At 45.6% G+C, this 23466-nt stretch overlaps 1 protein-coding gene across 12 annotated transcripts in view; it reads right to left on the reverse strand.

The window, feature by feature from the left end:
• Positions 1–21683, reverse strand: part of CLUAP1 (clusterin associated protein 1) — a 79504-nt gene extending 57821 nt beyond the window's left edge. For 2 of the 12 annotated variants that reach the window (XM_084537214.1, XM_084537208.1), the window contains exons 1-5: positions 21335–21683; positions 13638–13749; positions 11651–11735; positions 6852–7031; positions 5739–5834 (exon numbers count right to left, since the gene is read on the reverse strand). In XM_084537214.1, coding sequence (XP_084393340.1) covers positions 5739–5834; positions 6852–7031; positions 11651–11735; positions 13638–13749; positions 21335–21389 — 528 coding nt within the window. In that variant the 5' untranslated portion in view covers positions 21390–21683. Of the gene's footprint in view, positions 1–5738; positions 5835–6851; positions 7032–11650; positions 11736–11836; positions 12133–13637; positions 13750–14001; positions 14108–21334 lie in introns of those variants that run through there. The other 10 variants (XM_084537215.1, XM_084537212.1, XM_084537210.1 and 7 more) reach the window with 10 other exon arrangements.
• Positions 21684–23466: the final 1783 nt, after the last annotated feature.

The following is a 23466-nucleotide window of genomic DNA, read 5'->3' on the forward strand; positions in this document are numbered from 1 at the left end:
CATCAGCCCCACTACAGCCCTACCATATATCAAGATTACAACGATTCCACGCATGAAGAAACAATTACTGAGCGCTAGGAACCAGCATATTTAAAAACAGGCTCTACGAACTCCAACTTTCAGATTTCTATACTTGGACCAGTAAGACTGGAAACTGCAAACTATCTGCAAATATATGGGCTAAATCCATTTTAAAACAAGAAGTCTGTCCCTCCCCCAGCGCACTGCCACAGGACACCAACCTATGCTGTGCTCACCAACAGTTGTTCTTGAAACACAGCATCCTGGCAGCCTCAGTGGACTCCAGCACTGCACTCCAAAGATCCCTGGTGAAGCACAGCTTTCCGTCTCTCCCTCTTAGTACTCAACTGTGCCAAGTTCCCCCCTGGCAGTACTGGTGTCCCAGCTGGAACAGGGAAAAGGCAGCGCCTGCACCTCTCCCCATCCACACCTCGCACCCCACAGCCCAATGCATGAGGTGGGAGAGCAGGAAAGGAAATCTCCTGACCTGTTTACAGGGCTGGAACCCAGCGGCTTCTCCTCACATTTTGGCTTTCTGCTGCTGTAGGGCTGTTTATCAGGAAATGCCTTCCTGTTCTGCTCAAATATAAAATCCGATTTCTTATTTAAACCAAAAAGGACATCTGTGATTTTCATCTGATGAGATAAGCATAGCTTTTAGTTAAGATTCGGACCAGAAAACCTACCAACAGCACCCTAGGCTGAATTAAGCAAATGAGTGCCTGTAGGTTTTGCTTCCTCCAGTATTCTTTAATTAAAGGTTTGAGTGATGTTTACTGGTTGTGGGGTCTTTTGTTGTTTGAACGTTATAGATTAATTCTAAAAGCAGTTTACAAATCAGAAATTCAATGAGGAAATCATGGATTTATAAAGGCATGACAAAGGCACAGCACCACATTTCCATGAACACAAATACTCTTTCAAATTAATACAGATGCATTTCCATCAATACGTACCTACAACACATCTGATATAAACTTTCTCTTAATAAGCCCTCCCTTTCTCTAGCTGAAATTTGTTTTCATTCAGAAAGTAATTTACAAAAGTGGCCCATTACTTGGATCAATAAGGTTTATCTTATGCATAAGGATTTTCTACATAGCTTCTATACAAAGTATGTGCAAAAAGAGCTCCAACAAAGAAAGCAAAGGTTGTGACACATTATAGTCAACGTTTCTACAGGAAATAAAAGCGAGTTTTACTTCACTTTTCCCAGTGATCTTTCCCCAAAAGGTGCTTCGACAATGGAAACAGATCTATTCAACCCATTGATGACAAATGCTGGCATTTTTTCTACAGTTACAGGAAAATGAAGCAGTCTTTGCTTAGGATAGAAACAAGATCCTCAGCTTAACTAAGCCTAGGCAGCAAGATCCTCCAATTAGGCACTTGGAGATGGATGAATTGGAAGGGAAGGAGGAGGGAGCTCAGGAAAAGTAAAACCACCGTGTTCTCAAATTCATTAAAACAATATCACAACTGTCGATGCATTTTAATATATGCAACAGGTTTCAGGACATAAAACGTAATTAACAAATAAACCATACGGCTCTCCTACTGCCCTTCAGTAGCGCGGTCTCTCCTCCAGCGCAATTTATCGTGTGCGTTACTTAGCCAAGCAATGTCAAAAGAAAATAAGCAATGGAAATCAATAATCAACACATTAAAAAAAAAAAATACTAAAAGTAACCTTAGATTAATGGCAGCTAATTTGATATGTACAGACAAAGCTCTAGCTCTCCCCATGAAGGCAGAATTCCCAGCACTTCTCCTGCCCACCTGGAAGGGGGTGGGAAGGGCAGGCACAGGATCTCACCCCTCACCGAGTCTGTGAAGAATCCAGGGAGATGGTGTGAAATGATGACGGGCGATTCCTTACTGCCCTCAACACTGGCTGTTTGGAATTAACTGCAACTCCACTGACTTCCATAGGCACTATCAGACTTCATGGCAATGGTAGAAAACAGCAGCATTTGGCTCTCTGCCTCTCACTTGATGAGTTCATTTCATACTCAAGTGAGCTCATGTAGCCCAATTATTTTAAAATATTTGGGAGGAAAAAATAGGACGATGAAATCATCTACAGGTAACCATACATTCCTCTTTTTCCCCCAGAGACATCCTCCCTCCCTGCCATAAACTTTGGGTAGTAAAACCCCACAGCCCTGAGGATTCTGCTCCCCCAGCTGGGATAGCCTGCAGCAAGGCTGGAGCTGCTCCTGCCAGGAATTTGAGGCACAGGAAAGCTCTCAAGCTCAGCATTGCTGGGCAGCACATCAAATGTCTTACACCACACGCACTCAGGTGTTCAGATCTGTGATTGCAGGATCACCTGGTGCACCCAGCCAAGATCTTTGACCAAGGGATGCACCAGCAGGTGAAAGGGGAAAGCCACCTCACTGAGCTGCAGGTGTCTCGTTTGTGCCATCCACACCGAGTTCCCTTTATACTCATCTGAAACATGCATGCATGCAGTGCAGTTCTGCTGCTCCAACATACACGTGAACTTTGGGGGTCACAAATCACACCCTGGGCTCCACTGCTGAAACGTGTAGGTTACCACCAACTAGAAAGGAAGCAAGGGCATTTATTTACAGAGGCTCATGGTGGAAACAGGACCAAAGTCATGAAGTCTCAGGAATTAAAGTGCAAAATCTGTGGTGCCAACAGCTTTAAAAGGTCTCATGACACAGCTGCATCACATGCAGTGAAGCTGGGCAGTATCCTGCATCCCAGCAGGACAGGTGGCTGAGGCAGATGCTGCTGCCTTTCTCTGGGATGGACTGCATTGATGTGCACACCCCACAGCACCACCAAACAGCACAATGGAGCAGTGAGCCAGTGACCCAGCTGCACATTCAGCTGAATTCCAGCTTCAGGGTAAGGTATATCCCCCACCTATACGTTATTTCTGGATTCCCCTTTTCCACCTGCTTCCCAAAGTACAGGGTGATGGTCTCAGGTTCTGTCACAAAGATCTCGGTACCTGCCAAAAGGAAGGTTATCACTCCTGAATCGAATCCCGGCTGTAATTATTCACAATTGTATTGCAGGTTCCATCAGAAAAGCCCAAGACAACACTCCCCATATTATTAGTTAAGCTTCACAGAGGAAGAGAAATGTATTATATCTACTTTACAAAGAGGTAAACTGAAGTGACCCCAGTACCAGTTTGAGGGTAAAAGTTTTGCTTTGTAACTCTTGAAAAGATAGAAACGACAAGAGCCAGGGGAATTCTCTTCTATTTAGTCTCACTTCACCCTATGTTTTCTGAGCTCTCCCAAAGGCACTGTGCTGGCCTCCACCGTCTCTCCAAACAAGAGGCATGACAGTGCCAAAAGCCATAAAACTGCCCAGCACTTCGGTCATTTCCCGGTATAAGTGACCTGTAAACTACTCAGAACAACACATTCAGTTCAGCTAATTTTTAGATTACATTTTCTGGTGCACGGGCTGGAAATAATTTTTACAGAATCTAAACTGCAATTTTGTAAAAAATGGCAGCAACAGGTGTCAAGTCATAAACTTTCTATTACTAACTGAAAGCAAGTTCTTCATCCCTTCCTACCAACTTATAGGTTCTTTATATGATTAAATACATTTTCCATAAATAAAGAAGTCCCAATTAAAAACCAACCACTGTGAAAGTGCTTTTCCCATACCCATTTTACAATATTTATTCAACAGAACAGAACACGAAGACACAGTCCTCAGGGAAGACCATATCCATTGTGCTCCCATACACAGCCCTAGACATATTCCAGGCATGGATCAGTTCCAAAGAGGCCATGGCTACAACTGCCTTTTGTCCCTTCCTCTTTCTAAGATGTTGCAAGTGCTCAGAGTCCCCATTTAAAATAAACAAACAACAAGCCAAGTACTCACCATCACCATGCTAGCAGTCTTTGTAGAAGAAAACAAAGCCATGAAGTAAAAAAATAACTCTGCTTATAATTAAAACAGACAAATTCGACAAACTCCACCAGAAAACTGCTTATTGCAACCTCATAGCTTTTTAACCTGAAAATTATTTGCTTTGCTAAATGCTTAAATCTCAAACTCATCACACAATTACATACCAAACTTGGCATTTAACACACAAGCCAATTTATTTTTTTTCCTCCAGTTTTAACAAATCACTCAGAAGGCTGGAACCAGTATCAAAGGAAAAGGAACAGAGCAAGAAAGTTTCCTTGTTGCTCTCGAGGTACTCACTGCACTGGCACAGTGTCATGTTGTGCTTTAAAGATACAAACTTGTAGCTAATGAGACAGAAGCAAAGGTCATCTTTCCTAGTACAGGATTTCTTAAAGATAAATTCTGTCTGTCAAACCTTTTTGCAAAATCCAAACTGGTTACCTCTGCAAGATTAGTTAGACCCAGCTTGTGCACTTGGTCATTACACCACAAGAAATATACGCTCTCTACAGTATATAATAAATCCCATCCTTTTACAAATTGCACCTTTAAACAGACTACATTTGAAGGTCTCTTAATGGGTGCAATGAGAAGTGGCTGCGATGAAGCACTTACCCATCTCTTGATTTTTCATTTCACGCTTTCAGCACTCTGCACTTGTGTAAGTCCCTATTTTAAGGCCCAGTTCTAAAGTCAGTTGGACTCCAAAAAGCCTTGATTTAAAGTGATTAAACAATGACCAATTTCAAAGCAATGCTTAAGAACTTTTTAAAAATGCTGACTTACACTGACCTACACTTGACTTTTCAGCTGAGCTCTAAGAGATGCTGTACACAGGAAAAAAACATTTTAATGCTCTAAATCAAACATTAGCACATTAGGCAGTATTCACGTGAAAATTATTTCAAAGCCAGCAAATTAAGCAAAAAGTAGAAGATGAGGAGTGACTGATTAACTGTTTTGTAAGGCTTGTGTACATTGAATTAAACTGGTTATCACTTCTCTCTCCCTTCTAAGATACTAACATTTTTCACACAGCTGTACACTATGCTAACGTATCTAACAGAAAAGACAACACTCCACAGGTAACCTTCCCTGTACATCATCCATCCTTTGAAACACTTGCACTCCATCAAACAAGGACCTGGAAGCATTAGTTGCCTACTGCTCTTACAGGATGCACTTCCCACAGCTCAGATAGTACAAATCTGAAGATTTCCAAAAACAATACTAGAATATTCCAGGCTTCCCTTCCTTAAATGCCTGTTATCAGCAAACAAATGATCTACAGCATTACAGACAGAAGCATTAAATAAAATATTGAAAGACTTATTGGCAAAGTGTTTGATGACACTTGCATGACTTCATGCAATAGCTTAGTTGTAAAATCACAAGCTAAAGAATATGTACCCTGCAGGCTTGTGGGGCTTTCAATTACTGTAACAGAAATAATGAGCCTTGCACTTGGATAACTAAAGGCATTAATCATTTATCTTTCAGAACACATTCATCACCGCTGCTAAAACATACACATGAAGTCAATATTCTCAAATAGTTCTTCAGAGACTATTCCAGTTTTCTTCTGAAGAGAAAGTGCCAAACTGTTCTCTCAGTTTGATCGCAATCCAGATGTTAATATGAGCAGGAAGAAAATGCAAACTTTCTGACCCAATCCTACAAATAATAGGATATTCATTTTAGATGCAGCTGTTAAAAACAGCTACATACTTCTTCCACCTTTTTTCCTTTGCAGCACCCAGCAAAGGAAAGTTCTTATACACTCTCCAGGGTTTACTTACCCTTAGCTCAACTTCTTTGCCAAGTAAGTCATACAGACTTGCTCCTTTGGAGGTGATTTCAGAAGCAAGCTGTCTAGCTGCCTTCAAGTCAGCAATCTGGAAACAGAGCAACAGCATTCATTGGCAAAAGAGAATCCACAATATCACACAGAAGATCCACAGATTTTTCACGTTTTACGTTAAAAATGTACGGGAGGCCAGCACAGAGGCTGAATCTCTCCTGTAGCACTGAAGTTCCCCACTGGGATCACAGTGAGCCTGTCTCTTGGCTTTAAAGTGGTCTAGATTAGCCTCTGTTTACACATCAGTAAAACCTCAGACACCTCAGGCCAACAAAAACACTCCCCAAAACTGACTCTGCCGGTTGTTGGTTCATGTGCTGCCCAGGGCAAAGGGAAATACCTTTTTCTACATGCAAAAGTAAAAAGTGCATATAGTAGAAGGTACGTGGCTAGCACAGTGCACAGATAGCAAATGCTGATTGTCTAGAAGCGTGTTTTCATGATTTCTTCTAGGTACTTTCTTAGCAGATGTGACAGCACAGCTATAATAGAATCAAAGACTAAGAATATCAGAATATAAAGATGTGCTAAAAGTAATGAAAAAGCAGCAACAAGAACAAGAACTCCTCAGCTTATTTAACACAGTTTTGTTGGTTGCCTTATTTTTTTTTTTTTATTTTAAGAAATATCTAGAGAAGGCATTTACTTTAAGGGCTTGAACAACTTTGATGTCCGTTAGGACAACGGGAAGATTCTCCTTTCACTCAACACAAATTGGCTCAAAACTCAACTATCAGTCAGTGGTTTGGAAGCTCCTTTGTTGCAATGAGATTAAGAGAGAGAAAACAGCCTTTATTCTGGTCTACTCCAACAGCTCTGCAATTTCAATAGCAATTCAAAACAAAGATTTTGTGCCCCTGTTGCCTCTACTTCTGCTTAAGAACACACAACTTAAAAACAAGTCATAGTGTGTAACTTCAGGCACAGAAAGTCTGAGATAAAGACTTATCAACCTCCTGTAGAGAACGTTCTCCACTTCAGTTTCAGCCAGAAAGTGTATTTTTTTTTCCCCCACAGATTAATACAGAACAAGACTACAAATTTTCCTTACTTTTGAGCCAAGATCAAACTTGAATTTGCTGCTCTCTTCCTCACTCACGTCTGTGCGCTCCACTCCCTTGGTGTTCATAGCACTGTAAAGCACAGAGGTGACTTTCAGCAGTTCCTTCACTGCATAGCCATCTGCCTGGTAAAGCTTCTTCGTGTTCAGCTTTATGTGAGCCTTGGTAGCCTTTGGGAAGAAAGAATTTATCATGTAACAAAGACTAAAATCTTTACCTTTTCACACTTCGCTCTAAAGCTCTTTTTGGGGGGCACCATCTTCTTTATGAGAATAAATCTTCCTGTTTGGAAACAAATTTGCCTCACCGTATTGCTGATGCTTATAAAAGAAATCTTTCTGAAATATGCGCACTTTCTGCACGTCAGAACATTTGCAGATAATTACCAGAATAAAAAAAAAACTCAAACTATCCATTAATTCTTCCCTGTGTGAAGATCAGCAAAAACCCTGTGCACCACTTAAATTCAAATTAAGTTTAAGTGGAATGTAAGTGCTGCCCAGGTCTTGTGATGATGCTGCAGAGAGGTAAATTTCACCCTTAATGAGTTACAAGAATAAGATCAATTATCCTAATTTAACTGTCTTCTCTTCCACCAGTACCTGCAGAATATTTTACTGTTTCTCTCAAATTATTCCCTGCTACAATATTACCGACTTTATTCCCTTGTCTTCCATCTCTGAAAAGTACAGACAGACCAGTAAGGAAAAAAAACACCAAAAATTATGTTATCATTTTTTAATTCAAAATACCAAAGAGAAAAAAAAGTGAGCATCATAGAAACTATGCATCTGCTGCAGAAAGGACACAGTTTTCTTGAAATTCCTGATAAGATTACGTTACACATGAACAGCCACAAGGAGCCAGTGCTAAACTCCAGGTTAAACTTTGAGGCACTCTTGCTAATGGCCTGACTAAACAGACAAGCAAATAAAAACTGTTTGCCCTCTAGTTCTACAAATACAAAAGCTAAGTTTTAACTTCAGATCCTCTTATGGATGCCTAGCTGTGCAATACCTTCAGCCTTGGGATACATGACTTGAACACCAAAATAGTTGGTACTAGCTTTGTCTGCTCTACACTGGGCTTCTCCAAATACTTTAATGCAGGAAAGTTTCACGTGAAAATGGAGAGAGGACTGCATCTCAAACCACGGACCTAGCTCCAACTTTTCAGGGAGCAAAGGAAACAAAACAAAGAGCTGTTGATTAATGTTTTTTTCATCTGATTCCGGTCAAGCTTCATGACTTTACAACCAGATTTCTGAACAGTGCTTGCATCTTGCCTCTTTCTTCACAAAGCCACAACGCAGCACAGTGCCTCTACGCTCACTTCCTGCACGCAGGAACACAGCTAAAAGAGAAGTGAAACTTTCCAGAGCAGGTTACTGATGTTGCACACCCTGATCATGAGACTCACAGTACAAAACACTGAAACCGCTTTGGAAAATTTTGGCCAGTGTGACCTCAAATGAACCAACACACAAAGCAGAAAGCCAGATGTGTTCTTCCATCTCTTTGGGTACAAGAAATCTAAAAAACTAGACTGTAGAAACAGTGGGTATTAAATTTTAAGAGAAGTATGCCATTAAATTGGCGGAATCCGTTAAACATCCACTACACAAAGAAGACTAATACACCACATCATGAAGGACATGGTTAGAGACAGGAATTCCAATTTCAGTTCCATTCAACCTCAAGAGAGAAAAATCAATGTCTAGTAAAAGGAAAAAAATGTTTTGCACTCAAAGGCTACTTAGAAAAAAAGAGGAAAAACACACATAAAGCTACATATATTTTTCAGATTGACATAATTGCACTGCCTATTCAAGCAAGCAAACAAACTTCATGTTTGGAAAGCTTGAGATTCGGTCACCTATTTTCTAACAACTCTAAATAGTTGTAAAGTATCATGAAGAATCACTTCCATCTATCCTGAAAATCCAATTATTACAACGCAATAAAAAAGAAATAAAAATTTACTGCAGGAATGGAATCAACAGCCAGAAAGTTTGCTCTACTTTAAAAACCTGCTTCATTATTATCATGGAGCCAAATTGTGGACCCAAGGCAGAGCCTCAGTAAAGACATTCAGAGAAGTGGGAACGCGAAAGGTTCCTGCCTGACCCACAGAGCAGCACGGCACCGTGTCACTGCCACTGTGCTGCAAGTCCCCTTCTTGGGGGATTAAAGTGGGACTGTAGAAATGCGCCAGCCATCTTCCCTCTGTGCTGTGTAGGAGGGGATGCTATGCCCTACCACTTAAACCACAGGGTGGTGGGCTCAGTACCTTTGTCCTTGCTTCTCCAAACAGTCTGCATCTTTCCTGTTACAGTAAAACTTTCTATCAATCAATTCAGTAATTCAATAAGAGACAACCGCAGGCAGGAAGAATTTACATTCCTATGAGACAGGACAAATGAAACGGATATCCTAATTACATGAGGTCATACGGATCGTTACCCTCCTCCAAATCCCACAAAACCACAAGGTCCCGAATCTGACAACAAACATTAATTCCAACAGTGAGGGCAGTCTCAGGACACAGAGCTATGGACACACCACAAACACAGGGCCTTGCTGTGCAAAGCAACAAGCCCTACAACTTATTTCCTCTACCCCATGGCTCACTACTAACACACTCCTGTGCTCCTAAGAGCTCTCTGCACATTACCAGTACAGCATCCGAAGACAGTCATAGTTCAGGCCCTGAGATCCTTGGTTGGTTTCAGCAGCAATCCCTGTTGCTGACCTTTGGCTTTTCTGGAACCCTGACACAGCGGTAAAGCACACAGCCCAGGCAGTACCAAGAGCAGCATTTGTGCCTATGCCAGACACAGGTTTCAGTCCTTATAATCAGTTAATTAGCCAAATAATGTGTGATGAAAAAGCAAAAATAGCACAAAGAACCACCAGAACTCCCAGCTGTGTGCTCCAGCCATTCAGTCACAGACCCATAGTCTTTAACCCATCTGGCCCAAGCAATTTGCATTCTTTCTGTACAACAGCACAGTCTCGGTAGTATCTAAACCCATTAACACAGGGCAATGCATTGTTTGAGTAAAAACACATTTATACTCCTTGTCTGGTAAAGGACAGGAATATTCTGGATATATTTCATGGTGATTAATCCATCCTGATATTCCCTAAGATAAATCTGTCTCTATCACATCTCACCTCTAGCTACAGACACATAAAGCTCCCAGCTACTAGACAAGATAACCGTGGATTCCACAGACGTTGAGTTATTCAGGAAACGTCTACAAGCTTTTCTCATTCTGAAAATGCTGAAGAACTACAATAATCCCTGTATTATTTTTGTAATATCAACCAAGCATAGGATGATTAAAGAAATTTCAATTCATTTCATTTTCTGAATCAAATACTTCTAAAATCTTTAGGGATATCTTCCGTGAAATCAGGTAGTAAAAGGAAAATGTATTAACAACGTTATTAATGACTCCATCTTCTCATTTCAAAACATGCTTGGTTTGGAGGGCAGAAATCCCTCCCAACAAAATATATCTGTTCACTTCATCTTATGATGCTCCAGGACTCAAAAGTACATTCTGGTATGTACAGATGCGAATCATGTTCTGAACAAAGTAAAATTAAGAATCAAGGAAACTTACGGTGGACACCATCACAAATCTGAAGACAAAAGTGATCCTGATTAGAATATCATTTTAATACATTTTAAAAATTCAGAGAAGTTTGATAAGAAATTAATCTTTAGCTCTAGCATAAAGAATTCCACTGTTTCCAAACCCATCTGGAAGTTTTAACCACTAAGGTTTTTCCACCTAATTAAAATTGTGCACAGGTGTGTCATAACAGCAAAGGCCCATGCCACATCAAAGCAACAAGGCTGATGTGAAGGAGCGTGTTCACAGGAGACTACAGAAGTTGATAACCTAATTCAAGTGTGGCTAAGAATAAGGTGGTAAAAGATTGGCTCTGAGAAAAATAAACCTCAGCCCCATCACCGAGAAGGCTCATACGACAGAATGCCAGTGTACAATCCTATAGAGCACGTCAGAGGTTATAACTACTCAAGCATACGAAATAATTAGGCATCCAAAGTTAGTAGTAAATAAGACAGAATCTCTTCTGAACCCATTTAAAGGGCTTCACAAATGTCCTATCCACAGCTATATCTTTCACTCTTACTCCCCCCCCCAATATTAAGAGATAAAGGTGAATTTTGTTTTATCATTAGATGCTTAGATTCCAATTCTGTGAAGTCACAGACATAACTCTAGGTGATTTCAGTAACAACACACCCTTGGCTGCTCAAGTTTATAACAGCTGTTACATGAGGATCCCAAATCACCCACAAGGTCACCACTTGTTTTGGATCCGTACAAATACAAGCCTAAAAGAACACTCTAGACTCAAAGACCCTACGAACCAAGGAAGAATACTTCTACTTGACTTCATTACTATGACTCAAATGAAGCTACTTACAGCATCAAGTAAGTAGTTGTGCTTATATCATTGCTGAAGCTTTATTAGTAGTAAGTTCTAAAATTAACTCCTCCCTCCCTTTCTCTTCATTTTCTTACTATTTTTTAATTTGCATTTTTGGTCCTGAGCTGAATTCCCCAACCAATTTTATAGCCTAAATCATTATTTCAGAGAGAAAACAAAGCTGACCTGCAACCTGACATACATCACAAGAGTACAGTACATACTCAGCCACCCACCAAACAGAAATCATAAGGGATTACAAGGGAAACCATTAAAGCTAGCAAGGAATATGTATTTCAATGTGAAATAAACAGACATACCATAAACTGAGCTACAGCCTTAATGAAGAAAACGCGGTCCTGTTCTGTCTCAATATCAGGAGGAATGTCAGTCTGAGGCTCGTACCTGTGGAAAGAAGCATGCAGCAATTCTGAAATAAATATGCAGGATTGAGGAAACTCTCATTTATGAGGCAAAATCAAAAAGAAAAAAGACAACACATGTACAAAACTGAAAATAACTCTTTAGCTCCTACTGCAGATACAGGGATCCAAGCCCTGGAATGTATTGAGGGATTTGTGTACAAACTGCAAAAGCTATGAAAGTCGAGATGCTTCTCCAGCAGGAATTATTACTTCGGGATCCAGAACACATCTTTTCACTCAGGGTTTTGCAAAGGAGCAAAATTTAGCTGACTTGACCAAATCTGTGAAATACTTATACTCAGCAATAACTTACTACTTAAATCACAAGCTGCTTCTGTAAATCAAACTAAGCTCAATCACATGTGGCTTCACAATTTAAAACACCTGGCATATGACAGAGCTCATCTTCTCAGCCTTTCAGGTGGTACATTAAAATGTTGTGTGCTAGATTACTAAGGGCAGTAACAAAAAGAGCCATGTCACCTTTTAAAATGTTGCCATAGATGTTTCCACACTCTCAAAATACATGAGAAAAGTACACGCTCACAACAATCCTTTCACACAGATTACTTTCAGAATTAAATGAAATGCAAAAAAGCAGACAGAAAGATTGTGAACTGCTTTTTAAAAAGCACTTGCAAAGTGCAGAAACTTCCAGAAGTCACCAGCCTACAGGAACCAAGGAAGAAAAAAAAGTAAATTCCTGGGGTTATTCCCGGGCTTTGAGATTTTCACCATTCAGACAGGCAAAAAGAAAAAGCATCTTCCCTTTCAAGTCACATTTGCAATTAAGAGCAAGGCATGTGCAAAGTAGCCTCTCCGCTTTAAAGTGTAATCAAAAGGCTTCTTGAGAGGAAAAGCTGCTTGTCAGTGTCAAGCGTAAATCTGACTCATAACAGAGAAGGATGCTGGCGTTCAGTTGCTGTTTGGCCTGAAAGTGAAGCGCTTCCCTAACAGGCACAGAGCTCCCAGTTAACCCACAGTATCGAAGTTTAAGCTTTTAGGTAGAGAAACACTATTTTTTTTAAATGATATTTTGTTATTTTTATAAATACTATTTTTTAAATGATATTTTTATTTTCTTTCACAACAACTCTGTTGTGTTGCTGGGGGGGACGCTGATTTACACTTTTAAACATGAGGTGGAAACAACAAGTAATTTAGACCCTCTGTGTAACAGCAGTAGCTTAAAGAATACTCAGGTAACTCATTTCAAGGACTTTCAAATCATTGTTAAGTATTCCCCCATTTTATTACAATTGGGGCAGCATTCAGGAAACATCCATTTAATTTTAACACTATTATATTAATTACAAATCCAGGCCAAAGAAACAGCTATCAGGCAAACAGATCGCTGCTATATTTTCCATTGGAATATTTGACGTGGGGGGTAGCTTAGGTTGTTTTATTTTTTCGTGTATGTGAGGGAAAGAAGAGTATGTATTAGCAGGTCAGGTTTCATAAACATTTAAACAAAGCCTGTCAATGGGTTAGGTGGGTGCGAAACCATAACCGGATAGCGGTGGGTGAACGCTGTGTTTCTATGCACATGGCTTTAAAACGCAGCACGGATGCTAGACGAGCCCAAACTGAACCAGTAAGAGCTGTGAGAGGATAAAAACTGACTGCATCCCGAGCAGCTCTGCTGGGACACAGCCTGCGGAGTGTGTGAGGGACAAAAGCACCTCCAGGTACACCCGTCCCTGACAGGACTCGGGCACTATTCTCTACTTCAGTTACCAAAACACATTGTTAGATTCTGTAATCAAACTCCAAAGGCACAAACTTAATTACTGCATGTCCTGCGTGATCTGGAGAGGACATGCCAGAGATCGGCCGGCTCACGGTAAGTTTCTCCACCGGCCCGAGGCCCCCCACCCACCTCTTCACCAGCCACAGCAGCACTTCGGCGACCAGCATGAAGTTCGGGGCGTGGAAATTCTCCAGCGAGATGAGCCGGGGATAGCCCAGCGCCCGCATCATCTCGGTGAAATCTGAAAAAAAAAAAAAAAAAACAAACTAAAAACAGCCGAGAACGAGCGTCGGGGGGGCCGCCGAGAGCACCGACCCCGAGCCCCCCCCACAACCCCGTCAGGAGCCGGGGCCCTAACGGAGCGCGGCGCGGCCCTCGGCCCGGCCCGGGAGCCCTTTGCACCAGCCCGGGGACACGAAGGGACATGAGGGGACACTGAGGGGACACCGGGGGGACACGAGGGGGACACAGGGGGACCCGGAGCCGCGCTCACTGCGCAAGTCGCGGAACGACATCGCCGTAGCAGGCCGCGCCGCTCGTTGCTATGGAGACCGCCCTACGGCGCAGCGGCCGGGCCCAACTTCGCCGGGACGCGAAGCGCCGAGGAGGGCCTGGGGGGGGCGGCCGGGTCCTGCCTCAGGTCCTGAGGGGGTCCTGGGGGGGTCCGAGTCCTGCCTCGGGTCCCGGGGGGGTCCGGGGCCCCGCAGCCCACACACTGGGCTCGGGGACGGGCAGCAACGCTTGGAGCACGGCCCGGGGGGCAACAGCCACACCGACGGTTCTGGCAGTGGTTTGTGGAGGAACTATAACGCAAAGCAAACAAGTTATAAAGTTACAAGTTATCTAAGTTATAAAAGTTGTAAGTGATAAAGTTATGAAGTAGGTATGTGGCTTATCTTGGTGCTGGGCGCATGTGGGATGGCTCCCAAAGGCATGCGCACCCTAACACGGCGACTCGCCCTGGTGATATGCAATAAAGAGCACAAATTTCCCAATACACCTCTACACGTGCACAACCTGTCCCTGCTGTGTGCTACAATCAGCTCCAAGCAGTCATTTCCATGAACTCCTCTTGTCTGTGCCTGCTGCTGGTGGTGGTGGGGCTGAAGGCCGGTGACTCCTCTCCATCACCAGCAGCTGCCCCCTGCCTCTGTACAGACTCAGCCGCTCCTCAGCGCTCGCCCAAACCACAAGGTCATCTCAGCTGGTTTTTGAGGCAGGTTCCCAATTTTTGTCAGGAAACGTCCTCTGTGAGGGGCCCCGAGACTCCTCGTTTGGGTTCAGTAAGCAAAGACACTCAGCAACATCTATTTTAATGCGATTAAGCAAGCCCCTGCTCTTCCATTCCTGGCTTTAATAATTAGGATTGTTTTATTTATAAATCATTAATACAATTAAGCAAGCCCCATTCTTCTATCCCTAGCTTCAGCAGGGCGTGCCCCGTTAACCAGAACGCAGGGGCAAACCCAGGAGCAGCCTATGCCACATGCAGCAGCACAGACCCCTTCGATGAGCAAATACCTCCAGCAAATACCTCTGTGTTCACTGTCCATCCTCACAACACCCAAGAACAGCCGTGTCCCCAGGCCAGCCCCTTGCTCCCTGCCACCCTTCGGCTCCTGCCCATGACTGATGCTGACTGATCCTGTCAGCGGGGTTTCATAACAAACTACTCAAAGGCTATCGGTGTCCCAAGTTTGCCCCTACAGACATAGCCAACAGTTCTCATGTTGATGAATCAAGTAAGGACAACGTGACAGTTTTTCCGCCAACACTTTGTTGTTTCAGATGTCCTAAAGGAATGGGAGCGCTGACCACGGGACTGTGGAAGCACCAGGCAGAGTGGCCACAGCTCTTACTGACAGGGCCATCAATATTGCGGGGCAGAATGAGCTGAAAATAATCTAGATGTCAGGCTGATCTATGGGTGCCTCAGTACATTTTGTGAACAGTCCTCAGTTTACCAGTTCCAACTGCTCAAGCATATGTAACACATGCACACACAAACTCTGTTGAGCAGCACCCTATCTACATGATTGAAAGAGCAATCAAAAGCAAGGAAATAACAATGAATCCTATAAAGATAAAAATTGAAAATAAGTAGTTACATTAAAAAACAGGATACATGATTAGAGGTTGGGTTCCTAATGCCAGAAAGCCATAAGATAGAAAACTTTAAATAATTCATTAGTTCAAGAGCTTATCAGCCATCCAATAACTTGGGCAGGGAGAACCAGAGAAGGATGGAATTGTTCCTCTGCTGTACCACATTGACCAGCGGGCAAAATAAAATAAACGGATGGTCATCATATCATTTAACTCAGCTCTTCTTATTCATAGATGAACACTAGGCAGCATGAATGTCACTGGAGTGAATGCAGCTTTGAAGTAAAAGGGCCAGGAGGAAACTGCAGCCATGTAACTGACAGGAACCTGCAGCATGGGGCCAAACCTTTCTCCCTGCCATGTTCCCATCCCCAGAAACTCTGACCCAAAAGAAAAGTGCTATACATCTGTGTTCATACTCCCAGATATGAACTAGCCTCCACGTAAACTGCTCTTCATTCCACAGCCCAGTTCACACTTGAATGTTTTAGCATTGGGTTTTTCCCTTCCCTTCGCTACTACAAAAGCTGGACATTTTGTTGAGAAGGAAGGAAAACCTAAACTTTTGGTGCAGATTTCCTGCAGCAATAGGCGAACTATCTGACAACATTGCAGATTTCTGAGTTGATAATATCTTTACTGCACACCTGCAGCGACTGGTCTCCATCCAAGCCTCTAATTTCATCTAAATGCAATTTCATTCCATTAGGGCTGTGGGAAGCTTCGACCTCTGCTGGGGGCCTGGTGAAGGTGTAGGAGGAAGCCAGGCAGGGGTGGTGAACACCGCCCAAGCGTTTTGTGAGCATGCAGGGCACTGATGGCCCCTCAGGCACAAGCAGACCAGTGCCTGGTGGAAGGTGGTGGCTGCACCACTCAGCCCAGACCACTGGTGGTAAGGAATTAGCAGCCCCTGCTGTGAATGGCAACGCTATGAGATGCAGGTGGGGATGACAGAAGAGACCATCAGTAACAGTTTATTATTTAAATCCTCATGGGAAAAAAAAAAAAAACAAAAAAGTCTTATCTGCTTGTTTCACACACTGTACACATGAATTTTGGGGCTCACCAAATCACTTCAGGGCTGATAAGCACCACATGTGCTACAACTGGGGCCAGGCAAACCCTTTTCCACAGCCTGGGCCCTGTTTGTATCACCCCATCCCACTTACGTCCCCTGTTTTGACTTCAGGGCTGTGCCAACACCTTTTAGCCATTTCTCTGGCTCCATACCACTGGAGTGGAGTCATCCATTGCCTCATGAGCATCCATCAGGCAGTGGTTTCACCAAGAAACCACTGACCTGAGCAGCTGAACATCATTGATCCAGGCTGCATGCCATCCGGTCCCTTTTAACTGCTGCAAGTGTTTAGCAGAATGTGCTTTTAAATAGTACATCATTCAAATATGCCATCAGACAGCCTGATGTCTGTGTCAGCTCCTGACTTCGTGCCAGAGGCTGCTGTGCAAACTGCTGTGCCTCTGCAAGAAGCACAGTTTCTGCAGCAGGGCTGAAGATGAGCTCCTTGATCCGAGAGGCGGCAGGCAGGGAAGGAGAAGCAGTCTCACAAGGTTTGACCACACGACCCTTCTAACCTCAGCCATTCTGTGAAGCTGTCAACAGATAAAGTATCCTCATAGTATCTTATATTTAGCTATGTAGGATGACTTCCAGCTAGCTGCTGAAGAACATCTAACGCTTCTTGACTATACATGAAAAACCGCATGTAAAGGAGACTGTAAAGATGACAGAGTGAGGCTCATTTCAGTGGCACCAAGCACAGACTGAAATACAGGGGTTCCCTCTGAATGCCAGGAAACACTTTTTATTTCAAGGGTGACTAGGACCAGAGAGGTTTGTGAGTCTCCATCCCTGGAGATGCTGAAAAGCAGTCTGGACATGGTCCTGAGCAGCCTGCTTTAGGTGACTTGCATTGAACCTTGAACCTCACAAGGGCAGCCAGACCTCGTGGCACCTACCAGTCTCCGCTTGCTCACAAGAGCTGTTTCCAGAGCCCTTAGAAAGGAAGAACTATTTGGTCACATCTGCCCAAACAAGGTCACATCTGCCTACCACATCATCATCTAAGAACAGAGGAAGAGTCTCGTGGCTTGACCTTTCCCTGGTGTTCCCCAGGTGCCCCTTGCAACCACAGCAGCCCTGCTGACCTGGTGCTCTGATTCTCCTGGCCACCAGCCGACACTTTCTGGTTCCCCTCTGGCAGCTCCACACAACCCCGTTGCATCCGGACACTACCCTCCTATCCGCCAGGTCCCCAGCACAAATAACCAGCTCTAGTAATTTTTCCTTCTTTCAGCCCTCTGAACTCTTGTTCCAGCTTCCTGCAGATGAAGCCTTTTTTTTTTTTTCTCTCCTCGTTTTTAGCATTCTGCTGTTCTTTCCTGAGGTTGTTCTTTTGGCAGCGCTCGACATTAAAGTTGCTATCGCACGTTTCTAGCCAAATTCTCACACCTTCACATCGTAACACCTGGCAAATTGTCCTAAAGTGTTTTTTCCTTAACACTTCATGGAGAAATGTTCTTCCATGCTGTTCCCACAGGGGACTGATGCTGGCAGCCAGGCCAACCTGGCCGCTCATCACTCATCCCTGGTGGCATCTGCCCATGCTCAGGGATGCGGAGGCAGACAGGGGCTGCCAACGAGGCTTCTTCCAGCTCACATGCAGAAGGAGCGGACGCAGTGCCTCTGCCAGATCATTGAAATGGAGGTTTCCTGATGCTCTAAAATCCCAAATAAACTGCACTTGGTGGGCAGGCGAGCAGCATGGGGTGGTCTGGGGAGCATGAGGGCAGGCGGTGGCATCGCATCTGCAGCCACAACGCCCTTCCCAGGGGCAGGCTGAGCCCGTGTCCACGCTCCTCTGTGCCCTGGTTTCAGAACTGCACCCCCCCTAGAAACCCACATATCTAAAGCTGAAAAAAGTAACTTTTTTTCTAGCTAAAACAAACTTCTGAGAGCCTGAGCGCAGTCTCCCTCCAGCAGCAGCTGATCCCTGCCACATCCCAGAGCCTTGCTGCTCACCAACTTGCCAAGCAGGGAGAAGAGCTGCAGGCTTCACCTACTTTTTTTCCCTGATTTTGTCTCCTTGTCTCATCTGGCTCTTCTTGCACTGCAAATTCAGTCCTTGATCCCAGGGCTGGCATGGCCAGAACTCTTGGCAGGGCTGGGATAAGCTCTGCTGTTGAAAATATGACCATGTGAGAAAGCCAGCAATTTTTATTCCCATTTCTCTAATTTTTTATATTTTTTTTAAATGAAAGGTAGAAAATTTTGAGGTGATTGAGGATTCTTGATATTCCTTGAGCACAAAGCAACAAGCACTCATCTGTGCCCTCCCCAATGGGAAAAAGGAGTAAAAAGGCCTCACACTTCTTGTGCATCCCAGAAGAGCCCCGTGTGAAGTCGCTGCAGGCATCAGCCTGCTCCAAGCCACCTCTCAGGCACCGCAAAATGAGAGCGTGGTTGCCTTGATGGCTGAGAAAATAAAGACTGCTTCTGCTGTGCTGCTTCCTGAGCTATCTGTGAGATAAATGCTGCAGAGAGTGTCAGCTCTACGGGCAGACTCCTTATGGCTTGAAGGGCTGGGAAGGGAATCTGCCAGAGCAATTCACTCAGAGAGAAGCTGGTGAGAAAAGAGAAGAAGAGGCAGGGTGGGGAAAAAAGGCTTTAATTTGGCTGGTATATGCGAGTGCCACACAGATGCTTCACATTCAGGTTTCTGCACCCCACTTCTTCTGCTTTGCTTCTGAGCCTCCCCCAGCTCACAGCTGGGGCAGATTCACTGTCACCTGAAGGCTGTTTTGTGCCAAGTGCTGCCACCTTTGCTGCCCCATCCACTCGATCTGATGTTTCTGCTCACTGCTGAGCAGGGAAGAGAGTTTCAGGAGCAGCCCCCACCCTTTCCACTTGTTTACCATCTCCTCATTGCTCCAGAAGCGAGGACAGGACAGTGACTGCTACTTCTACATAGGGGAGAACAGGGGATGGCTGGAGACCACTGGTGGGAGCCTCGGGGCTGTTGGTGCCAAGGAACCCCGGAGACACCGTGTTTTGTGTCTGGGGAAGGGAAGCATCCAGGAATGTCACGTTCCCCGTAATTACATTGCACAGCTGCTCCCTCCTGCTAATGTGCTGGCATTAAGGGAGCCTGGAGAGCAGAGTGCGGTGCCCAGGATGAGCAGCAGCCCATGTATCATGCAGAAGGGCTAATAAATCAACCGCCACTGTTTGATCACTCAGCAGATAAGCAAGAGAAGCTACTTAGGATGAAAAAACATCCCCAAGCAAATAGATTTCCAGATCTATCTCAGACTTTGTCTGACAGGTCAGGAGAGGAGGGACTGGATTCTCATCTATATGCAGTGAAAAACAAGACAATATTTCCACTCTCCAGCAGCTCCCTCCGAAGCTGAGTGCCACGTGGCCTGCCTGAAACCAGCTGTAAGCACTTTTCTCCCCCAAATCCCCCTAATCTTAGGGTGTCTGAATTCAGATGGCTTGGCACAGCTTGATTTATAGACTACGTGGGGCCGAAAGTCCAGATCGTCATCACTACTAGGCAAAGGGACCCAAAATCATGGTTCACTTGGGAAAAGTTTTGGTCTCTGCTGTACGGTCAATATTTTGGCTCCTGATCTGTGCAGATGGGACACTGGGCAGACCCACCCTATGTGCGAGCATGACTGCAAGGCAGAGATGAGCAATAGCAGGGCCATGCCTCATCTGCAAGCAGCCCAGATGCATCCTCTGGGCTTCCTTAGTGCCTTTTCCTATCGCAAAAATCCACTCGGCTGTGAAATTGCCCATGGAGGAAGCGATTGCTCTTGGATCAACACAACATCGTTCCAGCAGCTGGCTGCACCGCAGTCCTCACCTGCCTCTGTCCAGAGCACACAGCGGATGGGGGGAGCCCTTTGTAACCTTCCTGCAGTTGGAGCAAAAGCTGTTGCACTGAAGATATTGAGGGATTTGGGGAGTTATTGGTGAGGTAATGAAGATCTCAGGTTGCCTGGGCAGGTGACATTGTTTCCTCTGCAGTTAAGCTGTTGGAAGATCTGCGGTGACATCAGGAGAAGCTTGAGGTGAGCACGTCTGCACCTCCTTGAGTGGAGGGGACACATGCACCCAGAAACCTCCCTTGGGGGGAGCTCCAGAAAATGCGCCATGGTGCCAGTGAGCCCAGGGCCCATCTCCAGCTTTCATTCACTAAATGAAAACTCCTCAGAACCTCACCCAAAGTTGCAGGAGGCTCCAGGGCTGCTGACCCCCGGCACTGCCTGCAGGACCCTCCTCATGCGTGCTGCAAGCTCTGGTGCAAAGCAGAGCCCCACACCAGCAGCACAGCACAGCCCAGTCCCAGCCCAAACTGGGAGCTTGGCACGGTAACACATGCAAGGAACAGCTACAAAGGGAAGAAGTCAGCAAGTCTTGTTTTTGCTTCAGTTTCCCCAAAGTGAGGAAAAGGGGAGGATTTTGACAGTGATCCTGAGCCAAACAGCAGCTTCAGGCAATTCTCACACCAGGAGGCTGGAGCAGATGCAGCTCGAACAGAGCAGGGCTCACAGGGCCCTGCCTCCAGCTTCCTCTGGCTATAAACTATGTCTGGTACCCGGGGTGGAGGGACACTACTCTGTTATTTTTCTTAAGCCCTCAGATCTACCAGAGAGAGACGCAAAGGAACCCAAGGCAGCAGCACACCCACCTTTGCTCCCACGTTGGGGCTGGTGATGTGCCCTGCAACAGGACCCAGCTGCCATGCCTCCAGCAGCAGCCAGCGTGCATTTCAGTGAGGAGCAAAGGAGCTTGCAGGCTGCCCAGCATCCATCTGAAGACTTTTAGGGAGCAAATTACCTCCTTTTCTCTCCTGCCCAGATCTGGCAAAGCAGTTCCTTAAGCCTGGGATGCACCTAAACAGTCAGTGGGGTGCTCTGAGGACGATGCCTGTTAAAGGTGGGCACCTGGGCTCAGCCCAGGCTGAGCTCAACAGCAACCAGCTGTGGTGCCACCTGGAGCTGGGGGCAGATATCTGCCGTGCTACAGGCTAAATATCTGCAGCTGAGGCCTCGTGGTGGCATTTTGAAGTCAGACCCATTTTCCTGGGACAGCAAGGATGGACACAGCCACATCCCGTGCTGAGCAGATGCCCCATTAGCTGCCCATCACTAATAAAAGCAATGTCCCTGCGGGTTTCTTGTGATGCACTGAGCCTCAGCCCTCCAGCTTGGTGACCTCAGGGGACAGGCTGTCCAGAGCCACCGCTGTGAGGAGCATGGCTTTGTCCACATGCTCCTGTCCATGGCGAGTGCAGCAGAGACCGAGCTGCAAAACGCGTCCCACGGTGCTGGCTTGGCTGAAGCAGAGATGCTGCCGGGGCTGGTGGGGTGGTGGCATGGGACAAGTGTTGGGGAGAGGTCAGGGACTCCTTGCCCAGGTTAGTGGCTGCCCAGGTCAGTATTTCTCACTGGTGGGAAAGGCCAAACACTGTCAATTTTCACCATAGCTCAGGGAGAAAGGTGAAAGAACATGACTTGAGTGTATAACAATAAATCGAGCGCTAAGAGGTTTGGGAGAACAATGTGCAGATGCAGACACGGCATTTGCAGAGCGCGTTGAATCACACACCTCTCCAGGAGACCATTGGCCACCAGTGCCACTGCTTTGTGGCCGCCCCGGGGACGTGCATGGCACCGAGTCACCGGTGTCAAAGGGAGTGGGAAAAAGAAAGATGGTGAAATGCAAACACAGGGCTATGGAGAGACCTGAAACCGATCTCCACATGTGATCTAAAATTATTCCATCGGGAGAAAACTTCTGGATTTGGCTTCTCTGTCCTGGGAGAGAGGACCAGGCAGTGATCTGTTGGACGCGATTCTGTTAAAATAGGTGATAATGGAAGAAGTTGCAGCCAGCCTCCTAACGGGCAGGAGTGAAATAAAAGCTGCAGCCTCTTATCCGCTCCTTGAATTACGGATGCCGGGGGTATAGCGACCCTGCCCTGCAATACGGCTGCCGCGCCGCCTGCCAAGCCGTTACATATGGAGGAGGGCAGGCCGTGCCCTTCAGCAGAGGACGGGTACAAAGAGTCCAGCTCCAGGGCAGGATGTGAATATAGATGATTTCCAGAGAAGTTCTTGATCTTATCGTTCAGCCTTCCTGCTTGAATAAGGCGAGAAGCACAACAGGAGCGCGAGGGGCTCGGTCAGCTCGGAGGGCAGGCCCGGCGAGCCGCGCGCCCCGGGGTGCTCCGGGAGGAAGGCGTCTGCTGAGGGCTTCTCTGAGAGAGTGCCAAATTCGATAATGGCTTTATGAGCTGGGAACAGTCATTTATCACGAGCATGTGGCAATGCGGCGCTGAAGCACCAGCTTGGAAGTGACCTTTGCTGCAGAGTGCTGACTGTGCCGGCGTCCCCGGCCGCCGCTGCCCCAGGGGATGGAGGTGAGGGCGACGGGCTGGCCCGTGAAGCCCGTGGACTTGTTGACCGTGAAGACCTGGTGCTCCCCAGGGGTAATTAGGATGTCGCTTTGTGCAAGAGTCACCCCAAGCCACAGCCCTGCAGGAAGAGGAAGCACTTTGTGGCTGGGCAAAGCTCGGGGTCATTTTTAGGGTAGAGACGTTGAGGCTGAAGGCAATGCATGGAGAGCGCACCGCTTAGGGGCAGCTGCTGCACTTAGCCTGGCGCTGGGTTGCTGTTGGCTCCGGTGTCTTGTTTTCAGGATCCCTCCCCTGCCAAATCAGAGAGATTCAAGCACAAAACAAATTTTTCCCGTACGCACACAACGGCTTCTGAAAAGAGCAAAGTCTGGGGCAAGCGGCTCACCGCTCGCACGGGTCTG

Source organism: Aythya ferina (assembly GCF_964211825.1).
Source record: "Aythya ferina genome assembly, chromosome: 15".
Lineage (NCBI taxonomy): Eukaryota > Metazoa > Chordata > Aves > Anseriformes > Anatidae > Aythya > Aythya ferina.